Below are 16,019 nucleotides of genomic sequence, written 5' to 3'. Positions count from 1 at the left end.
GGCACCAGCTCCCTGGTATAAGACAGGAGGAATGAAGGCAGAGGCCCTTGGGAGGACCCGTCCTCTTGCCTGGCACAACCAACCCTCCAGACAGCCCCACAGAACCTCAGACTCATCCCACATAAGAATCCAGCCAGGGCGATTTTCCACAAAGGGGACTGAAACCTACAAGGACACTTAGCCTTTTCATTACGAGCACTTCACTCAAGGAACCTAAGAAGGCCTAATTTAACAACTCACTATATTAGTGTCTGAAAAGGGCTCTGGTGGCAATGGCTTTAGGCAAGGGTGCCAACCACCTCTGCTGGGTGCGGTCTTGCTACAGGGGCCAAAGGAGAGAGTTTGGAGAAGTGAACAGCTTCAGCCCAGGAGCCACCAGCTCCTCGGTGAATAGGGGGCGGTAATCAGAAATATGTGGTCCAAATAAGTGCCTCTCTGGTTTCCAGAGGAAAACCCCCAAACATCTGCTGGACGCCTGTACCAGGTGCTTTATCAGCTCCACGCTTCAAGAATCTTTTCTTGCATAAACCAAGATGGCATGAGTGTATGAAAATGTGCATGTCATTGAAAATTGGGAGATGGGGGATTAGTGGCATCTGTCCTACTGTGAATTCTGTGACCATGACCTCTCTGGACTGTGGTCTGTTCATGTCTAAGTCTGAAGCAATCAATTCTGCCTCGTCTACCTTACAGGGTTGTCCAACGAGATCTGACCAATGAGAGCAGAGAATCAAAGAACTTTTTAGACCAAAGGGCTACACAGATGCAAGTGGGCCCAGCTTGTCCAGAATGCTAGTGGATGTCCCTCATACACTGTGCTCACAGCTGCTCGTGCCCAGGACCTGCCCTGCCACAGCCTGTCTGTCACTGAGCAGCAATCAGGTTCTTTCATGGCCCCCATCACTGGGAGATGCAGATCAAATAAACAAGTGAGTTCCAAGGGGGCAGGTGGTGTTACGTTACAAAAGCTGACTTTTCTCCAAGCACGTTACCGCCCCCACCCGCCAAGAGATGAGCTGGGCCACATGCCTTGTATGGGTCTGGGATAAGAGTGACCACTACACAAGTGAAGCCAATGGTCTGTCAGGGACACTTGATGACCACAATGCCAATGACTCAGAACCGGTGACGTGACCTGGGATTGAGTCACTCACAGGGCCAGCCATTCCAGAAGTGAGTAGAGTAGGGTGGGTGGATGCCCACCCAAAATACTCAACAAATTCGCACACTGCCAGAGTTCCTGGGGCCTTCCACAGAAAAGTAGAGGGGTACCAACTTCCATGCTCCCTGATAGGAAACATCCCACACAATGGCCTTCAGCAGGCAGAGGTCCCTTGGTGGCCCAAGAGCTGCCCTACATTAGCTGGTTAACGAGTGGTGCTGTTGAGGGAAGAGAAAAGACCTCACTAACACTTTGATCCACACACAATACAAGTCACTCACCCTGATTCTTCACAGAAGGCCACCAGGGAATCAAAGGCCAAGACAGCAGCTTTATCAGATGCTTTGTTCCCTCTCTTTTCCTGGAGAGAAGAAACGACCGTTTAGCAAAAGTCCGGACTACCCTGTAGTCCAACAAATGATAACAGAGAAAAATATCAAATACACTAATAAAGCCATTTACAAAACAGATTTCCCAAACCTGATCATGCATCAGAATCAGCTGGGTAACTTGAAAAGAGTGACCTGGGGCCCACCCCAAGACTTCTGGAGCTTTTGGGAGTTTATATTTTCAAAAAGCTACTCAGATGAGTTTCATGTAAAGGGCCCAGGGACTGGCATTTGGAAATCACTGTACAATATAACCTAATTTAATAAGAGTTAAATATACGCACAAGTGTGTGTACTTAGATATGAAGGAACATATTAACCTGTGTGTGTGGAAGGACACACACTAAAATGTTGACAGTGATTAGCTCTGAGTGTTGGGATTATGCCTTAATTGCCTTTTTATACATGTCCGTTTGTCAGATTTTCCTTTCAAAAAAATGTGAAATTTTTTAATATACAGAAAAGCCAGGAAAATATAACAGACACTATCTGAGACATTATCTATTGCCTCTCCATTTTTGGAAGTTGAATCATCCCCATTTCCCAGGTGCACGCAAATACACACGCTTCCTCTACCTCCATTCTCCCAATACATTTAAATCATAATTTCTTATTAAATCACAATTTTCCTTAATATGACTATGTCAACATTCTTCGGAGCTCATCACGTGATGACATTTTTGCATTCTCTGTGACCACATGTCCTTTCTTCTACAACTTCGTTTCTCCTGAAATTAATAGGTGCCTAGTTTTTTCATTTCCTTAGATTTCAGTGTATCACTAATTTACCCCCAAATGTTCTGACATATTGAAAAATTCACCTCAACAGGGACCAAAGGTGGCAGGATCCACTTTTATTTTTGGAAACATCCTTCCTGGTGCCTTTTGTCCCTGTGTTTGACTTGTACTTCTGCTCTCTGGGCCTGGTGCACAGCTGTCTTTCCAAGACTACCCTTCGATCTGGTCCTAGGACATTCCTTTTGCCTTGCTGCTGGGTCAGATCACCATCTGCCTTTCCTAGGCCACTGTCTCTGCAGTGGAGAACATCCTCTAATAGCTTCTCCATAGGAGAAAAGTTCTTAAAATCTTCTGTCTGAAAATGTCTTTATCCTACTTTCACACTAACTGGTTGGCTGGGTCAGAAATTCAACTTGGAAATGGCTGATTTCGAGTTTGAAGGTGATGTTTCTTGCTTATGGTGTTACAGTGCAGAAAACGGATGCTCTTCTGACTTCCAGTCTTCTGTAAGTCACCTCTCTCTGGAAGCTTTCTGGATCATCTCTTGATCTCAAATGTCCCAACGAAGAGCCCAGTGTGAGTTCTTGTAATTCACTGTGTTAGTAGGTTTCAAATAAATTATCTTCTACCCAATCACCTTACCAACATCTTTTCCTTGCCTAATTTGTATTTCAGACAAGTTAATCATGCCCTCTTAGGTCATGACAGACTACCATTCTTGGTCCTCACAAGGCCCCTTTGAAAGGTTCCCAATCCCTACCTGCATTCACCTTCTCTCCCTAGTCATTCATTCACTCATTTATTCAATAAACATTTATTAAGCACCTACTATGTCCCCAGCACTAATCCAGGCATTAATTACAGCTACACAGGAAACAAAAGGCGCCTGCTCTCCTCTGGTGGAACTTACACTTCAATAGAGCAGATACAGAACAAGCAAATCTATAATGTCAAGCCATAATAAATATAACTTTTTTAAAGCAAGATGGGAGACTTCCTGGGCCCCTATTACCTGTATATACTATAATTTCTTTTTTTTAATATAAACATTTTTTATTGAGTTATAGTCATTTTACAATGCTGTGTCAAATTCCAGTGAAGAGCACAATTTTTCAGTTCTACATGAACATACATACATACGTTGTCACATTCTCTTGTACTATAATTTCTTTACTCATCTTTGCTAGATATTTAGTTTGTTTCCCATTTTCTGTCCTCATGAGCCATTCTATCATTCAGGCCCTTGAGCATGTGAGCTTATCCCCTCGCACTTTTATTTCAGGTGCTCTGGTCCCAGAAATAGGATATCTAGGTCAAAGTGTACCTGTGTTTTAAAATTTAATAGACATTGCTAGATTGCTTCCCCCTCAAAAGACTGTAAGATTGCATTTTTCTCTTGGCAAAGTGTAGGCATACTTTTCTATACATGGCCACTAGCAACAGGAATTAGAGCTCCTTTACTTGGGTGTCAAATCATTTTCCTTTAATTTGCATTTACCTGATTACTACTGAATCTGAACATCTTTGGATATGCCATTTGGATGAGCTTGTCTGGGAACTTTCTTTTCATATCCCTTATTTTTTCTTGTCAGTTGGTGAAAGCTCTCTATTTACTTTCAACTTCAACCTTTTGTTTGCCTCTTACATTATGTATTTTTCCAGATTACTGTTTATCTATTGACATTTTTAATGGTACCTTTTACCATATAAATTCTTCCATAGGCTAAGAATTTTTAGAAACTTAGGATTTTTTTATATATACTCAAATTATTTGTTTTTTTTAAGATAGCTTTCTGGATTTTTCATTTTCATTACCAAAGTATCTCCAGCCCTGGATGGTACAGTGGACTAAATTTTCTTGCAAAATATTGTTTAGTTTCTACATACAGGTCCTTAATCTGTCTTTTATATAAAGTGTCAAAAGGGGCACTTTAATTTTATTCCAGAAGGATAGCCTACCATATCAGCACCATGTATTAGAAAATCCATTCTTTTCTCGTTAAACTGAACCATCAGCTTCATCAGATGTTAAATTATCACATATCCTGGGACCTATTTCTAATGCTCTCACCTGTTTCTGTATGACATGGATTTGACTGAAGTGGCCACACAGCAGATTGACACGGAGTTAAGCATGCCCCCTTCATCTTTTTTTCACCCCTTTCCCCACATTTATTCTTGTGTATAAATTCTAAGGTTCCACTTTCCAGTAAAAGGCTTCCGGGACTTCAATAGGAACTTTGTGAAATATTTAACTTTGAGGAGAAAAAACCGTTTCTTCCCACTTTGTGTGCCTGTTCACAGCTTGTTTTCTTTCAATAAGATTCTAGTTTTCGTCATCTATATCGGTGGTTCTCATCCCTGGCTGCATATTAAAAGCAACTGGGGAGATTTTTTTTTTAAAGTCTCTTGGTAAGAGCCCATAACATTTACTTCTAGGTATTTTACAAGTTTTAGTCTTGCAGATTAAATTTTTTTTTCATTTCCATTCCTAGGTATTTATGGTAATATGGAGAAACGTTATTTCTCTTACGGACAGCCATCTTGCCAGGCTTCCTTATGAATTCTAGTAGATTTCCAGTGGTGTCTTTGGGGTTTTCTAGGCAGACATTTGTTGCCATTTCTACCTGCTGGTGTCTTCTCTCCTGTTCGCCTTGTCCCTGAGTTCATATACTTTTTGGCTTTTTATTGCCCTTCTGGTGGGGATCAGGAATAAGACCTTGTCTTCAATTTTTCTTGTGAGGAAAAGTTGACGTGTATCCTTTTGCAATTTCACACGTTATGCTTGAGGGGGACGATTTATGCTTCTTGATTCATGTAGATTTACTGCTTCATTTGTAACTGCTCTAGACCCTTCTACTGTGTGACTAGCCCGCTGTTTACTTACCCAACATCTTACAAAGGAGGAGTCTGATCTCACTATTATATTGCAGCGAACATCCATGTCCATTCTCGTACAGTCCACCCTGTACGCTGACAACCTGTCTACCCTCCACGTACCTCTGCAAAGCGGTCACTCCAGCTTACATTCCTGACGACGCTGTGAGCTGCCCTTTCCCCACAGCCCTGCCGACGGTGACTATAAAGATGTTTTACACTTTGGCCAGTCTGATGAGCGTAAAATGATAGCTTGGGGCCTGATTTGCATTTCTCTGATTCCTAAGTGAGGCTGAGCATCTCTACGGAAGCTTATTAGATATCCTGGTTTCCTCATCTGTGAAGTCCATCCTTTCTGCAATGTAGCTGTTTGTCTTTGATTTCACCCTTTTACCTGCAGGAGTTCTCTATATATAACCAGGCAATCATGTCTGTTGCAAATGTCTTCCGCAACAATGGCTCATTTTTCCATTTTTGTTTATGCTGTCTCTCATCAACAGAAATTTTTAGCTTGAATTTAGTCCAATAACAGATCGAGTCTTCCTTGATGGTTTCTGGTTTTAAAATCTTGACCTATTCTTCCCTTCCTCAAGACCATAAAATATTTTCTCCCCAATTTTACAGTTTTTTGAGGTCTTTAATCCATCGGTAATTCACACGTATATAGTATGAGAGGTAGGGATCTAATTTTCTCTTTTTCCAGCGCCAATTATTCAACAGTTCATCCTTTTCCTGTTGATTTATAATGCTACCTACCACACACCAAGTTCCCTTATATACTTGAGTCTGTTTCTAGGTTCTCTACAAAGAATGTGTGACCAGTAAGAAATTTTAAAAAGACTAAAAACAAAGAACTTCTAACAATATGGTAAAATGTAACAACGCTAATTTAAAACAAGAAAGGATTGATCTTGACTACATAAAATAACAAGTACACAGCAGATTGTACTAAGATCACTTAAGCATAAAGAAAAAAGCCTAACCTAGCTTGTTACAAGCTGCCTATCCAGCAGCACATCACTCCCCATCCCCCTGCTCTACCTTCTAGCCTCAGGAGCACCTCTCCAGATTACAGAAGCCCCATCTGGGTTTGGAAATAAGCCTCATGAGATTGGAGAGTGGTGACTCTGGACAGACAGGGCTCCTACAGCCCGGGGCTTACCTGGAGTTTTGCTACTTCCTTCTTGATCAGGAAGCTGACTTGGTCCCGGTCATTCCTGGAGTAATACAGACGGCACCAGGAAGGCTTTCCGTCTCTGCCCGCCCGGCCAGACTCTTGGTAGTACCCAGCCATAGACTTGGCAATGTTCCAGTGGGCAACAAACCTGTAGGTCCAAAGGGACAAGCAGCATAAAGTGTGATGGCAAAGCTGAGTCAGCAGAGCAGGTGTCTCCACAGAGACCAGGAATGGGGAGGCCAGCAGGCAGAGAGGCAGAGACAGGAACCCAGATTAAGCATGGCTACGGCTCCTGCACTCTGTCAGCAGGCCTCCCTGCTGTGGAACAGCACAGTGTGAAAAATTGTGGGCTTAAAGAAACAAGATTAGGAACCTAATGAGCTGAATAGGTCCTTTAGAACATCTTCGAAGAAGGGATAACATTTACTAGGTACCTACTACGAGCCAGTGTATATATTTGTCTCATTTTATCGTTACAGTCACTGTCATGTGAAGTGGCCCCATTTTATAAACAATGAACTTGAAATTCAAAGAGGTCGATTTGTACAACGTGACATAGCAAGGGGACAGCAGAGCTAGGGTTTGAGCCTGGGGGTATCTGACTTCAAAACTGGCCCCTAACAAGACACAGCTGACCCAAGGTTCAAACCCTGATTCCAAAGGCCATGTTCTCTCAAATGTGGTTCACAGTTTAATTCCTACCCTGACCAACTCAGGGTCACTGTGAGGCTTAACAAGACCATGCATACAAAAATGCTCTGTAAATCATACAAGGCATTACTGCTGGTGTTACTCAGAGCAAAGGGCTTCAGGCTATAGCCCAAGATGTCTCTGGAAAGTCAAGTGTGGCTGGAGGTAAAAGACTTCCCAACAGTCGCCAGTGTGAGGCTGGGACACATCCGACCCTTCTGGACCATCAGTAAGCAGTAACAAGGTGTGACAAGAATGAGATCTTTGCCTCTGCTTCCCACAGGGTGCAATGTGAGACAGTTCCTTCCATCCTTCACAGGGTCTAGCTGCTAAGACGTGAGTGAGTGGGGCTGTGTTAATGGATGAGCCTGAGCATGTGGTGCTGCCCCCTCTCCTGGGGGATAGCAGAAACGTGCTGGGGATGGGCACAAGGGAGCAGACTGCATGGGAACTGTCAGCATTTGGACTACATACTAGGGACTCTCTCCTGGGGCTGCCTTTTCCTCCAGCCCTAGAAGCAGCATATGGACCCAGTCCTCCAGGCAGAGGACTAGGCAGCCCACCCGCTCCCAGGCCCCAAGTGGGATGGTAAGACAAGAACCAGGGCTCACCTGACATTGGCTTTGTCCACACCCATCCCAAAACTAATGGTAGCAACAATTACAGGGACCTTCTCCTCCATCCACTCATTCTGCACCAGCGTTCTTTCAGAAGCCTTCAACCCTAGACAGGAGGGAAGGGTGGGGAAGGAAGCTCATATTTCCTTGGCTTTCCCTTAGAGTCTACCTTGGGTCTGATGCTATGCTGGGCACTATACACATACCCTAAATCCATCACTTACTGGCTGTATGACCTTGGGCCAGGCACTTAACCTCACTGAGCCTGAGCCAATAAACACAAAGACCCTAGCCTGTGTGTGGCACAGAGCACTCAATAAATGTTAGAGTCATGATTTAAACCCAAGTCCACTGTCCTCCAGAGCCTGTGGTTTTCCACAACACCAGTACCTGGGCTTATAAAAACTCATCACCCGCTGCTGGGTGGGCTCAGAGTGAGAAAAAGAATTCAGGAGTCACAATTCACTCTCTCTCTTTTTTTTAATGGAGGTACTGGGGATTGAACCCAAGACCTCGTGCATGCTAAGCACACGCTCTACCACTGAGCTACACCCTCTCCCCCAACAATTCTTATTTTAGATCTCATTTCTGTCTAGATTCCTTTTTGTGGATTTAAGTGAATCACTTAAGCTCTGCTTGGGTATCTGGAAAAAGATGATGGACTACTTGATTATCCAGGATCCATAAGGAACAAGAGATGGACTAAGAGGCTTCTGAGAGGGAGGAGGGCCACATAGCCAGGTGCCCCTTACCTGCATGGTATGCCTTGGCGTTCACACCCCTATAACTGAGCTCTATTGCCAGCTGTTCACAGGCCTCTCTGGTCCTGCAGTAGACAATGCCACAGCCAGATAACAGCTGAATGGGGAGACACAGGAAGAAAATAAGCACTGGGAAGAACAGAACAGTCAGCCCATCAGCCTGCAGCCTGCTTTAAAAGCAACTCTGACTCTCTCTCGTCAGCCTCAAAGTCTCCTCTGATGCAAGCCACCTAGCACAGCTCTGACACTTTCTAGCAAAGCAGGACCAAAGCAGCTCCAAACCCAACCTTTCTAACTCCTCTGCCTCCCCCCACCCCATAAACCTTGGCTAGGTCTGCAAAGGCCTCCCACAGGAGGATTCCAGGACATGGGAACCCCATGAAGGGGAACAATGCCAGGAAACCAAAGGCACAACTCTGGGCACAAGTTTCAAGGCCAAGGAAACTAGAAGAAACAAAGGTCTTAGAAAACCAGTATCCATTTCTGTGCTGCAGATAGCACCCCAGTGCTCCCAACACATCTCAGCTCCCCATCAAGCCTCAATGCTCTCACCCCTTTATCAGCCTTCTGCCCAAGAGCCTTATGGCAGAAGTCTCGCAGGTTCCCGTAGGGATCAGAGAGCAGTTCCTTGAACTGCACGTCATAGAAGAGGTTGGCCCGGAAGCAGGGAGTCTTGAAGACAGCAACTGGTTGCTTCAGGTGCAGAGCAGCGAACACATCCTCTTGGACCTGCAGGGTGGCTGTGGCAGTCAGAGCCACACATGGGGCATGTGCCAGGCGGGAGCGCAGGGCACCCAGACGCAAGTAGTCAGGCCGGAAGTCATGCCCCCACTGGGAAACACAATGAGCTTCATCCACCACCAGGTAGGAGAGCAGGTGGCGGGACATCAGGGAGTTCAGGGTGGGCTGGAAGGAGGCGGAAGCCGCCATCTCCGGCGTGATGTATAGAAGTTTGGTCCGGGGCTTTTCTTGCTCCAGGTCAGAGAGCAGCTCCTTCTTCTCCTGGGCTGAGAGCTTTGAGTTCAAGGAACTCACTTGTACCTTCAGGGCCAGCAAGTGGTCCACTTGGTCCTGATGGCAGAAGGGGGAGAAGACATAGAGGGGAGTATATGTGACCCTCAGGACTCAGTGGTAGACATCACCATGACTCCCTGGGGTATTTCCCAGTCATAAAAGTCCCCTTCCCACCCTCCAATGTGTCTTCTCTTGGCATAAAAGAAGTACAGAAGGTGAAGTGGTTGAGAGGACAGGCCGTGGGGACAGACAGACCTGGATTTAATCCCCACTCCCTTAACCACCACATGCTCTTTGGCTGGTTCTTAACCTTAACCTTTCAATTTTCTCACTCTCCGTCTTTGTTCTTAAAAAAAAAAAAAAGAAAACTACCGAATAGGATTGTTGTGAGAACTAAATGATATTTTACATCTCAGAGTAAGTTAATGCACATAGAGTACTTAGTACAAAGGCTGAGACTAGTGCACACTCACTAAGCATCACTGTTCTCTGTCTCTGTCTCTCCCTTGTTCTCCTTTTCTTCATGGTGGATGGCTCTTAACCACATGGCCACACTTCCTCCTTTCTGACTCTATCAGCCCATCTGCAGGCCTTAAATATAGTCAGAAGTACGGAGCAGATGTGAACAACATCCTAACAAGTTTCTCATCTTTTTTTTCAGTCTCACAGCTGTGCCCTTGGCGGAATAAAGCAGAATACCAGGGATGCCCACATATCAATGTCCTATCTATCCAACAGCATCTCCTATAATGTTGAGAGTGCACATGTGTACATATGAGTGTGTACGTACGTGTATATACACCTAGTTCCGTATTTCTCTGGACAAAAAGTTACAAAGGAGGGTGAGCAACCTCAGGCCATCAAAACACAGAAGACTCATTCATAACGCAGCAGAGTGATAAGCGCTAGTGGAGAAACCCACATTTGGGCAATTCAGGGACCCGATACAGAGAGGGATACAGGCAAGTCAAAGAACAAAAAGAGGCAAAAGACCAAAGAAAGGAGAAGTAAAACCTCAAGCTGTAAAAAAAAACCTTCCCCTAGACTTTTTGGGCTGCCATCTTCATTCTCCTGAGCCTCACCTGAATCAAAGCAATGAGAGGAGAGATTACAATGGTGATGCCTTTGGCCAACAAAGCAGGAAGCTGATAGCAGAGGGATTTTCCTGCCCCTGTGGGCATGCACACAAAGACGTCCTTGTCACCTGCAAAAATACAAGAGGACAACGTCTTAAAGCTTCCTGCCTTTTATCTCTTTCCTTCATCAAGGCTGTTGGGGGGGAGGGTATTGTTCAGTGGTAGAGCAGGTGCTTGGCATGCACAAGGTCCTAGGTTCAATCTCCAAGACTTCCATTAAAATAAATAAATAAACCTAATTATCCCCCCAAAAAGACTTTTTAAAAAGAGGCTGTTGAAGACTTGCAGACTTAGTAAACAATCTTACGGTTACAGGGAAGGGGGGTGGGAAGGGATAAATTTGGGAGTTTGAGATTTACAAATGCTAGCCACTATTTGTAAAAATAACTTTAAAAATAGTCACCCCTGCATAGCACAGGGAACTATGTTCAATATTTTGTAATAACCTTTAATGAAAAAAAAATGAAAATGAATATATTTATAAATATTCATGACTGGGATATTGTGCTGTACACCAAAACCTGACACACTGTAATTGACTGTACTACAGCTTAAAAAAAAAAACTGTTGAAAATTAAATGAGATTGTAGGAAAAACCCCTAGCAGAATGTCTGGCACATGGAAGGGTCTTAATATAATCTCAATTCCCTTCCCATCCTTTCTATGAAAAAAGTAATGATCCAGGGAGATTTGGCAACGCACACAGGTCACTTCCAGTAATGGCAATAACAACTATGAAGGTAAGAAGTCTGAGTCTGCTGGAACATAGATGATTGAACAGCACAACCATGAAAGCTGAATACTTCTAGATGAGTGGGCATATCTGTGTAGACATGGAGGCACCATCACTTAGAGTTCTTTTGCTTATAATGTTATAAATTGTTATAATGTTATAAATTGTTTATAATGTTATGTTTTGTTATAATGTAATTAACATTACACTGCTGCTCCCCTCTTGACAACCTCCATTTGTCAACATATCTCAGATTTATAAAACTATTACTCCTTCCTTCCCTATTTGGGACCCAGGCCACTCAATCTTCAACGAAGGAATTATCTAGAAGGTTAGTGACTGGCTTAGGCTAATCCTGCCACGCCCCACTACTGCCTAAACACAAACAAAAATGGAAATTTATTAACTGTTTTCAAAGACAACCTTAGCTCCGGCTATGAAATATAAGAACCAGAACAGCTGGGTGATCCTGACAATAAAACTGCAAGTTTTTAGTAACACATCTACAAGATCTCTAAAACCAAATATGGCCCAAGGGTGGGGAGGCAGGAAGGGTCAGAAGGCTGGTATACCCAGCACAAATGTAAACACAGGTAGTTTGGTCATGTTACCTTTCACTACAGCCATGGTCGCACTCTCCTGTAAAGGTGTCTTAAAAGAGTCAAACCCAAAGACCTTCTTCAGCGTGCTCCGAACTCGGCGCTCAGGGTCAAAAGGAGAGGAAGGGTGGGTGCTCATCTTACCGACAGACAGTGGCTAAAGGTTAAGGCAAAGGTGATGATCATACAGTTTCAGCGAGAACCCTCTGTTCTGCTTCTAAAATACTGCTTATTTTTCTGGGTATAAATTTGCTTTATGACACTCAAACAATGTATTATTTTCAAGTCATATAGCTCCAGGTGAACAGCCTCCAGCAATACATTCCTGGGTAACTAACAGCTCCATTTTTACGCTCATTGAAAATAAAAACATCGAACTATCCCAGCTAATATAGCACAGAGCCAGAAATCAGATCACGAGAAGAAACACAAATGTCTTCGGAATAGTTTGGAGAAGGTGGAATTGTTTTTCTAAGCTCCACCCTCTGCTCTAAGCATAGCCATGACGACCATGCTTCCCCCCAGGACCCCGACCCCCTTTCCCATCCCCCAGAGGAGAACTCTTCCCTTTTCCTCCTGAGCCCCCGACCTGCTCTTTTCTCCCTTTCCCAGCCGAAGCCTCCCCGTCTTCACCCCCAAGATATCACAGCCGGCTGTGGGCCACCAGGAAAGAAGGGCTCTTGTTGGGCCGCTTCTGCCCGCTGGCTCGGGAACTACTCGAAGACCCCCATTTGCCACAGGCAACTGTGAGAAGCAGACGCCTGGGAATGCAATGTCAGGTAAAACCCACACAAGCTTGTATCCGGCGCACAGTGATGACGTTACGCTAGCCCTGGCAGGAGGGGGCGTAGCCAGGCGCAGAAACGGCCTCTTTGATTGGTTCCCGGTCTGGAACGGGCGCGGGGTCTCCTGGGATCCGGAAGAACTCGCCTTTCCGCACGGAAGTCGGCTTTTTTGGAGTCATAGGAGTGAGCCGCGCCGGGGCTGTGGTAATAAGATGGCGGGGAAGAAGAATGTTCTGTCGTCTCTGGCAGTTTACGCGGAAGATTCAGAGCCCGAGTCTGACGGCGAGGCTGGAGTCGAAGCGGCAGGCAACTCGGCTGGTGAGGCCCGAGCAGGGAGCTGGAAGGGGAGAATCGGGTGTCTGCGCAGAATGCTGCTTCCCTACCAGGGCGGGAGGGAAAGAGATGGTCATTGCTCCACGTATCGGGCCCCGAAGCCCCGAAGGGCGCTCAGGGCCTTGGGCTAGACCCACCGTTAGATGCTTTGTAGTAAGAATGGACCGTCTTCTTCCGTTGAGTCGATTATTCTGGCCGAAACTTACTGAAAGTCTCCGTGCTGGGGAGAAGGATGGACGAAGGGTGGAGAGGATACAAGGCTTCTGAACCACTACCTGTTTTCTCTAGGCTTGTTGTTTGGTAGGGGAGAGGGAAACTTTTAAATAATAATGTGCCCTAGACGTTATCTTGGAGCTTTTAAAAATACATGTATCTAATCTCGACTGCTAGAGAGTAATTCTGGAGATCCAGGGAAGGATCTGGGCATTCGTGAGCTCCAAGACTCCTTGGTAATTCCACTACTTTGTCAGTTGTTAAAGCCCGTCAGTGACTTTGTTGCCCTACTGAGGTTGAGAATCACATTAGGAAGTGGGAGCAGATTTATATGGGAGTATAGGGAGGCGGCAAGTGACCCAACATATCTGGGCCTTGGTTTCCTCATCTGAAAAGTAAGGGGGGATTGGACTAGGTTAGCTACTCTTAGTTTTGTGTGATCTCCATCAGTCGGGAGGTTCTCTGATGGTTTCCCAGTAATTTGTATTGTTTTGGGGCTTTCTTGTTTTGTTTTAAACGTGGAAAAAGATTTGTTTCTTAAGTAGGTATGATTGAGAACCTGTCAGAGTGCCCTCTGTTCTTAGGGGAGGACACACAAAAATGAGGACACAGAGTCCTTGTCTTACATGAGAAGTTCATTCGTGCCTATGATACAAGTGAGACATGCAGAACGAAAGAAGTGCTTAAACAACTTAGTATAATAGCTAGGAGAAAGAAAGGCTTTAGTTTGCCTAATAAGTGGATTGGAAGCATTAGAAACAGAATTCAATATTGTTTGCTTTTCTTCCCTGTTCTTTTAATGAATTCATACACTAAATTTTGTGACTCCCAAAAGCAGAATCTGGACCTAAGGTCACTCACATGAGATTCACATTTTCCTTTTATCTTCAGAGATAGTCCTGGCCACTCAAATCACCCAAAGGTTTTTCTTGCATTCTTTTCCCCAGTTACTCATTTCATTTATTTTATTTTATTTTTTATGTTTAAGAAGAGAAAGGCGGATTGGTATCTGAAGCCTATGGAGAGGATGATTTTTCTCGCCTCGGGGGTGATGAGGATGGTTATGAAGAAGAAGAAGATGAGAACAGCAAACAGTCGGTGAGTAAATCTGTTCCCAAATCCAGAGCTGTTCAAAGCACCATTTCGTTTGTCAGAAACTTTCTAAACTGTACCAACAGTGTTACATTTCATGCCTAATTTCATCCCCCCGCCAACCTTTTTGTTTAGTATCAGTTGAGGAAACTGGGATGGACATCAGTAGTTCTGTTTGAAAATCAAATTTGTTTTCACCTGGACCATTTTGTATTAACCTTTGATTTGAATTTGTGGGGAAAGATAGTGGACAGTTTTATTTAATCCACACATCAATGGGTATTTTGTGTTGGTTTTCCCTGTTTAGATCATTTATTCCATTTGTAACAGTGCGTTCATCCTAATTGGTTTATCATTTATATCTGCGATCAGATCTGTATTATTTTTAATTTTGGTTGGGGCTCATTCAAATCTCTCAGTTTATTAAAAAGACTAGGAAGGACTTTTTTTTTTTTTTTTTTTTTTTTGGATATCCTTCTTAACTCCTTTCTTGACTTTTTACTTGGCACTTTTTATCAGAATTCTTGATTATAAATCTTGCCTAAAGTTTAGTACCTGCTGATCGACAGAACAGAGAACTTGTGTCTTAAGTAACCAGAAAGACTTTAGATACACTGTCACCGGAGCATCATGATCCAGAATTTAAAAGTTTGGAGATAAACAGGGATTCAGGCTGGTGCTTAGCACAAAGACATACAAAGTTGAATCTCAGTATAAAATCTGGCTCTTTAGTAACAATGTACTTTATTTGTTTGAATTTTTTTTTTACCCATTGATACTTAAACATTGGCATTAAAATGCTTTACAAATTAAACAAAAATGCATTCTGTATTTTCTATTCTTTTGGAAAATATTTTTATCCCCTTAGACCCCCATCCCCCATTACTGCTGATAATTCAGAATTGACTGAAATTGTCTAGAAAAGCTTTGTAAGTTGTTTTCTTTTCCTGACTTCTAAGTGCACATACTGGCTCAACGTCCATAACTATTTTCTTCAGCAAATCTGCCTGATGTGTGTTTTTGAAGTGTTTTCCCACATTTACTTTGCTTAGAATTTTCATTATATTTAAACTTTATTTCATATTTTAGTAAAAGCCTCTCATCCAATCCCAATGTAGACATTCTAAAATGTGGTTGTGTTTGGCTGAGCTACATCTCTGATTATTTAGCACGATGGGTTTCATTTTAAGGAGATTGCATTTAAAACCTGTGGCTCACTGACATCTGGCAAGACAATTAAGTCTCAGAGTCATCAGTATAGTTCAAGTCTCTCAGGTGATGTTTATATTAAGACCTGGCGTGCTGTTTAATTGGGGGGGGGGGGGCAGTAAAGTATAGCTCAACTGAAAAAAAGCAGTTTCAGAGAAATCTTAATTTTTCCTGGATGTAAAATTACAGCTCCCGTGCATTAGGGTGTGCTGGGTGGTGGAACCGACATGGATACAGCTACCTAACAGGGTAGCTGTCTTTCAGTCTTCACTAGCATTCAGTGGAGTGGTGGGCTAGCTCCTGTGAGGCCAGGGCATGCTTTGGAAGAGGCCTTGCCTCCATGGTGCTTTGTGTCAAGCAGGCCATTTGGATAAGGAACGAGGCTGGATAGAACGGGGCAATGGCAGTTCTGTGAAAGCTTGGATGGAGGCAGAACACACTCAGCTGGGACCTAGGACAGGCTGGGCATTGCCCTTGAGTCCTGCCTTTCCCAG

General features: G+C 43.9%; 2 protein-coding genes across 5 annotated transcripts in view; one reads left to right on the top strand and one right to left on the bottom strand.

Annotated features, from left to right (window-relative positions):
* The window catches only part of RECQL5 (RecQ like helicase 5), a 33,012-nt gene extending 20,320 nt beyond the window's left edge, over positions 1 to 12,692 (bottom strand). Inside the window, exons 1-8 of one of the 3 annotated variants that reach the window (XM_031469085.2) lie at positions 12,483 to 12,692; positions 11,906 to 12,050; positions 10,508 to 10,629; positions 8,964 to 9,482; positions 8,403 to 8,508; positions 7,645 to 7,756; positions 6,329 to 6,491; positions 1,444 to 1,523 (exon numbers count right to left, since the gene is read on the bottom strand). In XM_031469085.2, coding sequence (XP_031324945.1) covers positions 1,444 to 1,523; positions 6,329 to 6,491; positions 7,645 to 7,756; positions 8,403 to 8,508; positions 8,964 to 9,482; positions 10,508 to 10,629; positions 11,906 to 12,032 — 1,229 coding nt within the window. In that variant the 5' untranslated portion in view covers positions 12,033 to 12,050; positions 12,483 to 12,692. The remainder of the gene's footprint in view (positions 1 to 1,443; positions 1,524 to 6,328; positions 6,492 to 7,644; positions 7,757 to 8,402; positions 8,509 to 8,963; positions 9,483 to 10,507; positions 10,630 to 11,905; positions 12,051 to 12,482) is intronic. The other 2 variants (XM_031469086.2, XM_010998401.3) reach the window with 2 other exon arrangements.
* Positions 12,693 to 12,798: 106 nt separating this feature from the next.
* The window catches only part of SAP30BP (SAP30 binding protein), a 31,008-nt gene continuing 27,787 nt past the window's right edge, over positions 12,799 to 16,019 (top strand). Inside the window, exons 1-2 of one of the 2 annotated variants that reach the window (XM_031469095.2) lie at positions 12,799 to 12,996; positions 14,213 to 14,322. In XM_031469095.2, the coding sequence (XP_031324955.1) occupies positions 12,891 to 12,996; positions 14,213 to 14,322 (216 nt within the window). In that variant the 5' untranslated portion in view covers positions 12,799 to 12,890. The remainder of the gene's footprint in view (positions 12,997 to 14,212; positions 14,323 to 16,019) is intronic. The other variant, XM_010998404.3, reaches the window with a different exon arrangement.

The sequence above is a fragment of the Camelus dromedarius genome, chromosome 16, assembly GCF_036321535.1.
Source record: "Camelus dromedarius isolate mCamDro1 chromosome 16, mCamDro1.pat, whole genome shotgun sequence".
NCBI lineage: Eukaryota > Metazoa > Chordata > Mammalia > Artiodactyla > Camelidae > Camelus > Camelus dromedarius.
The sequence above is the reverse complement of the archived record's forward strand: the minus strand, read 5'-3'. Positions and strand labels throughout refer to the sequence as shown.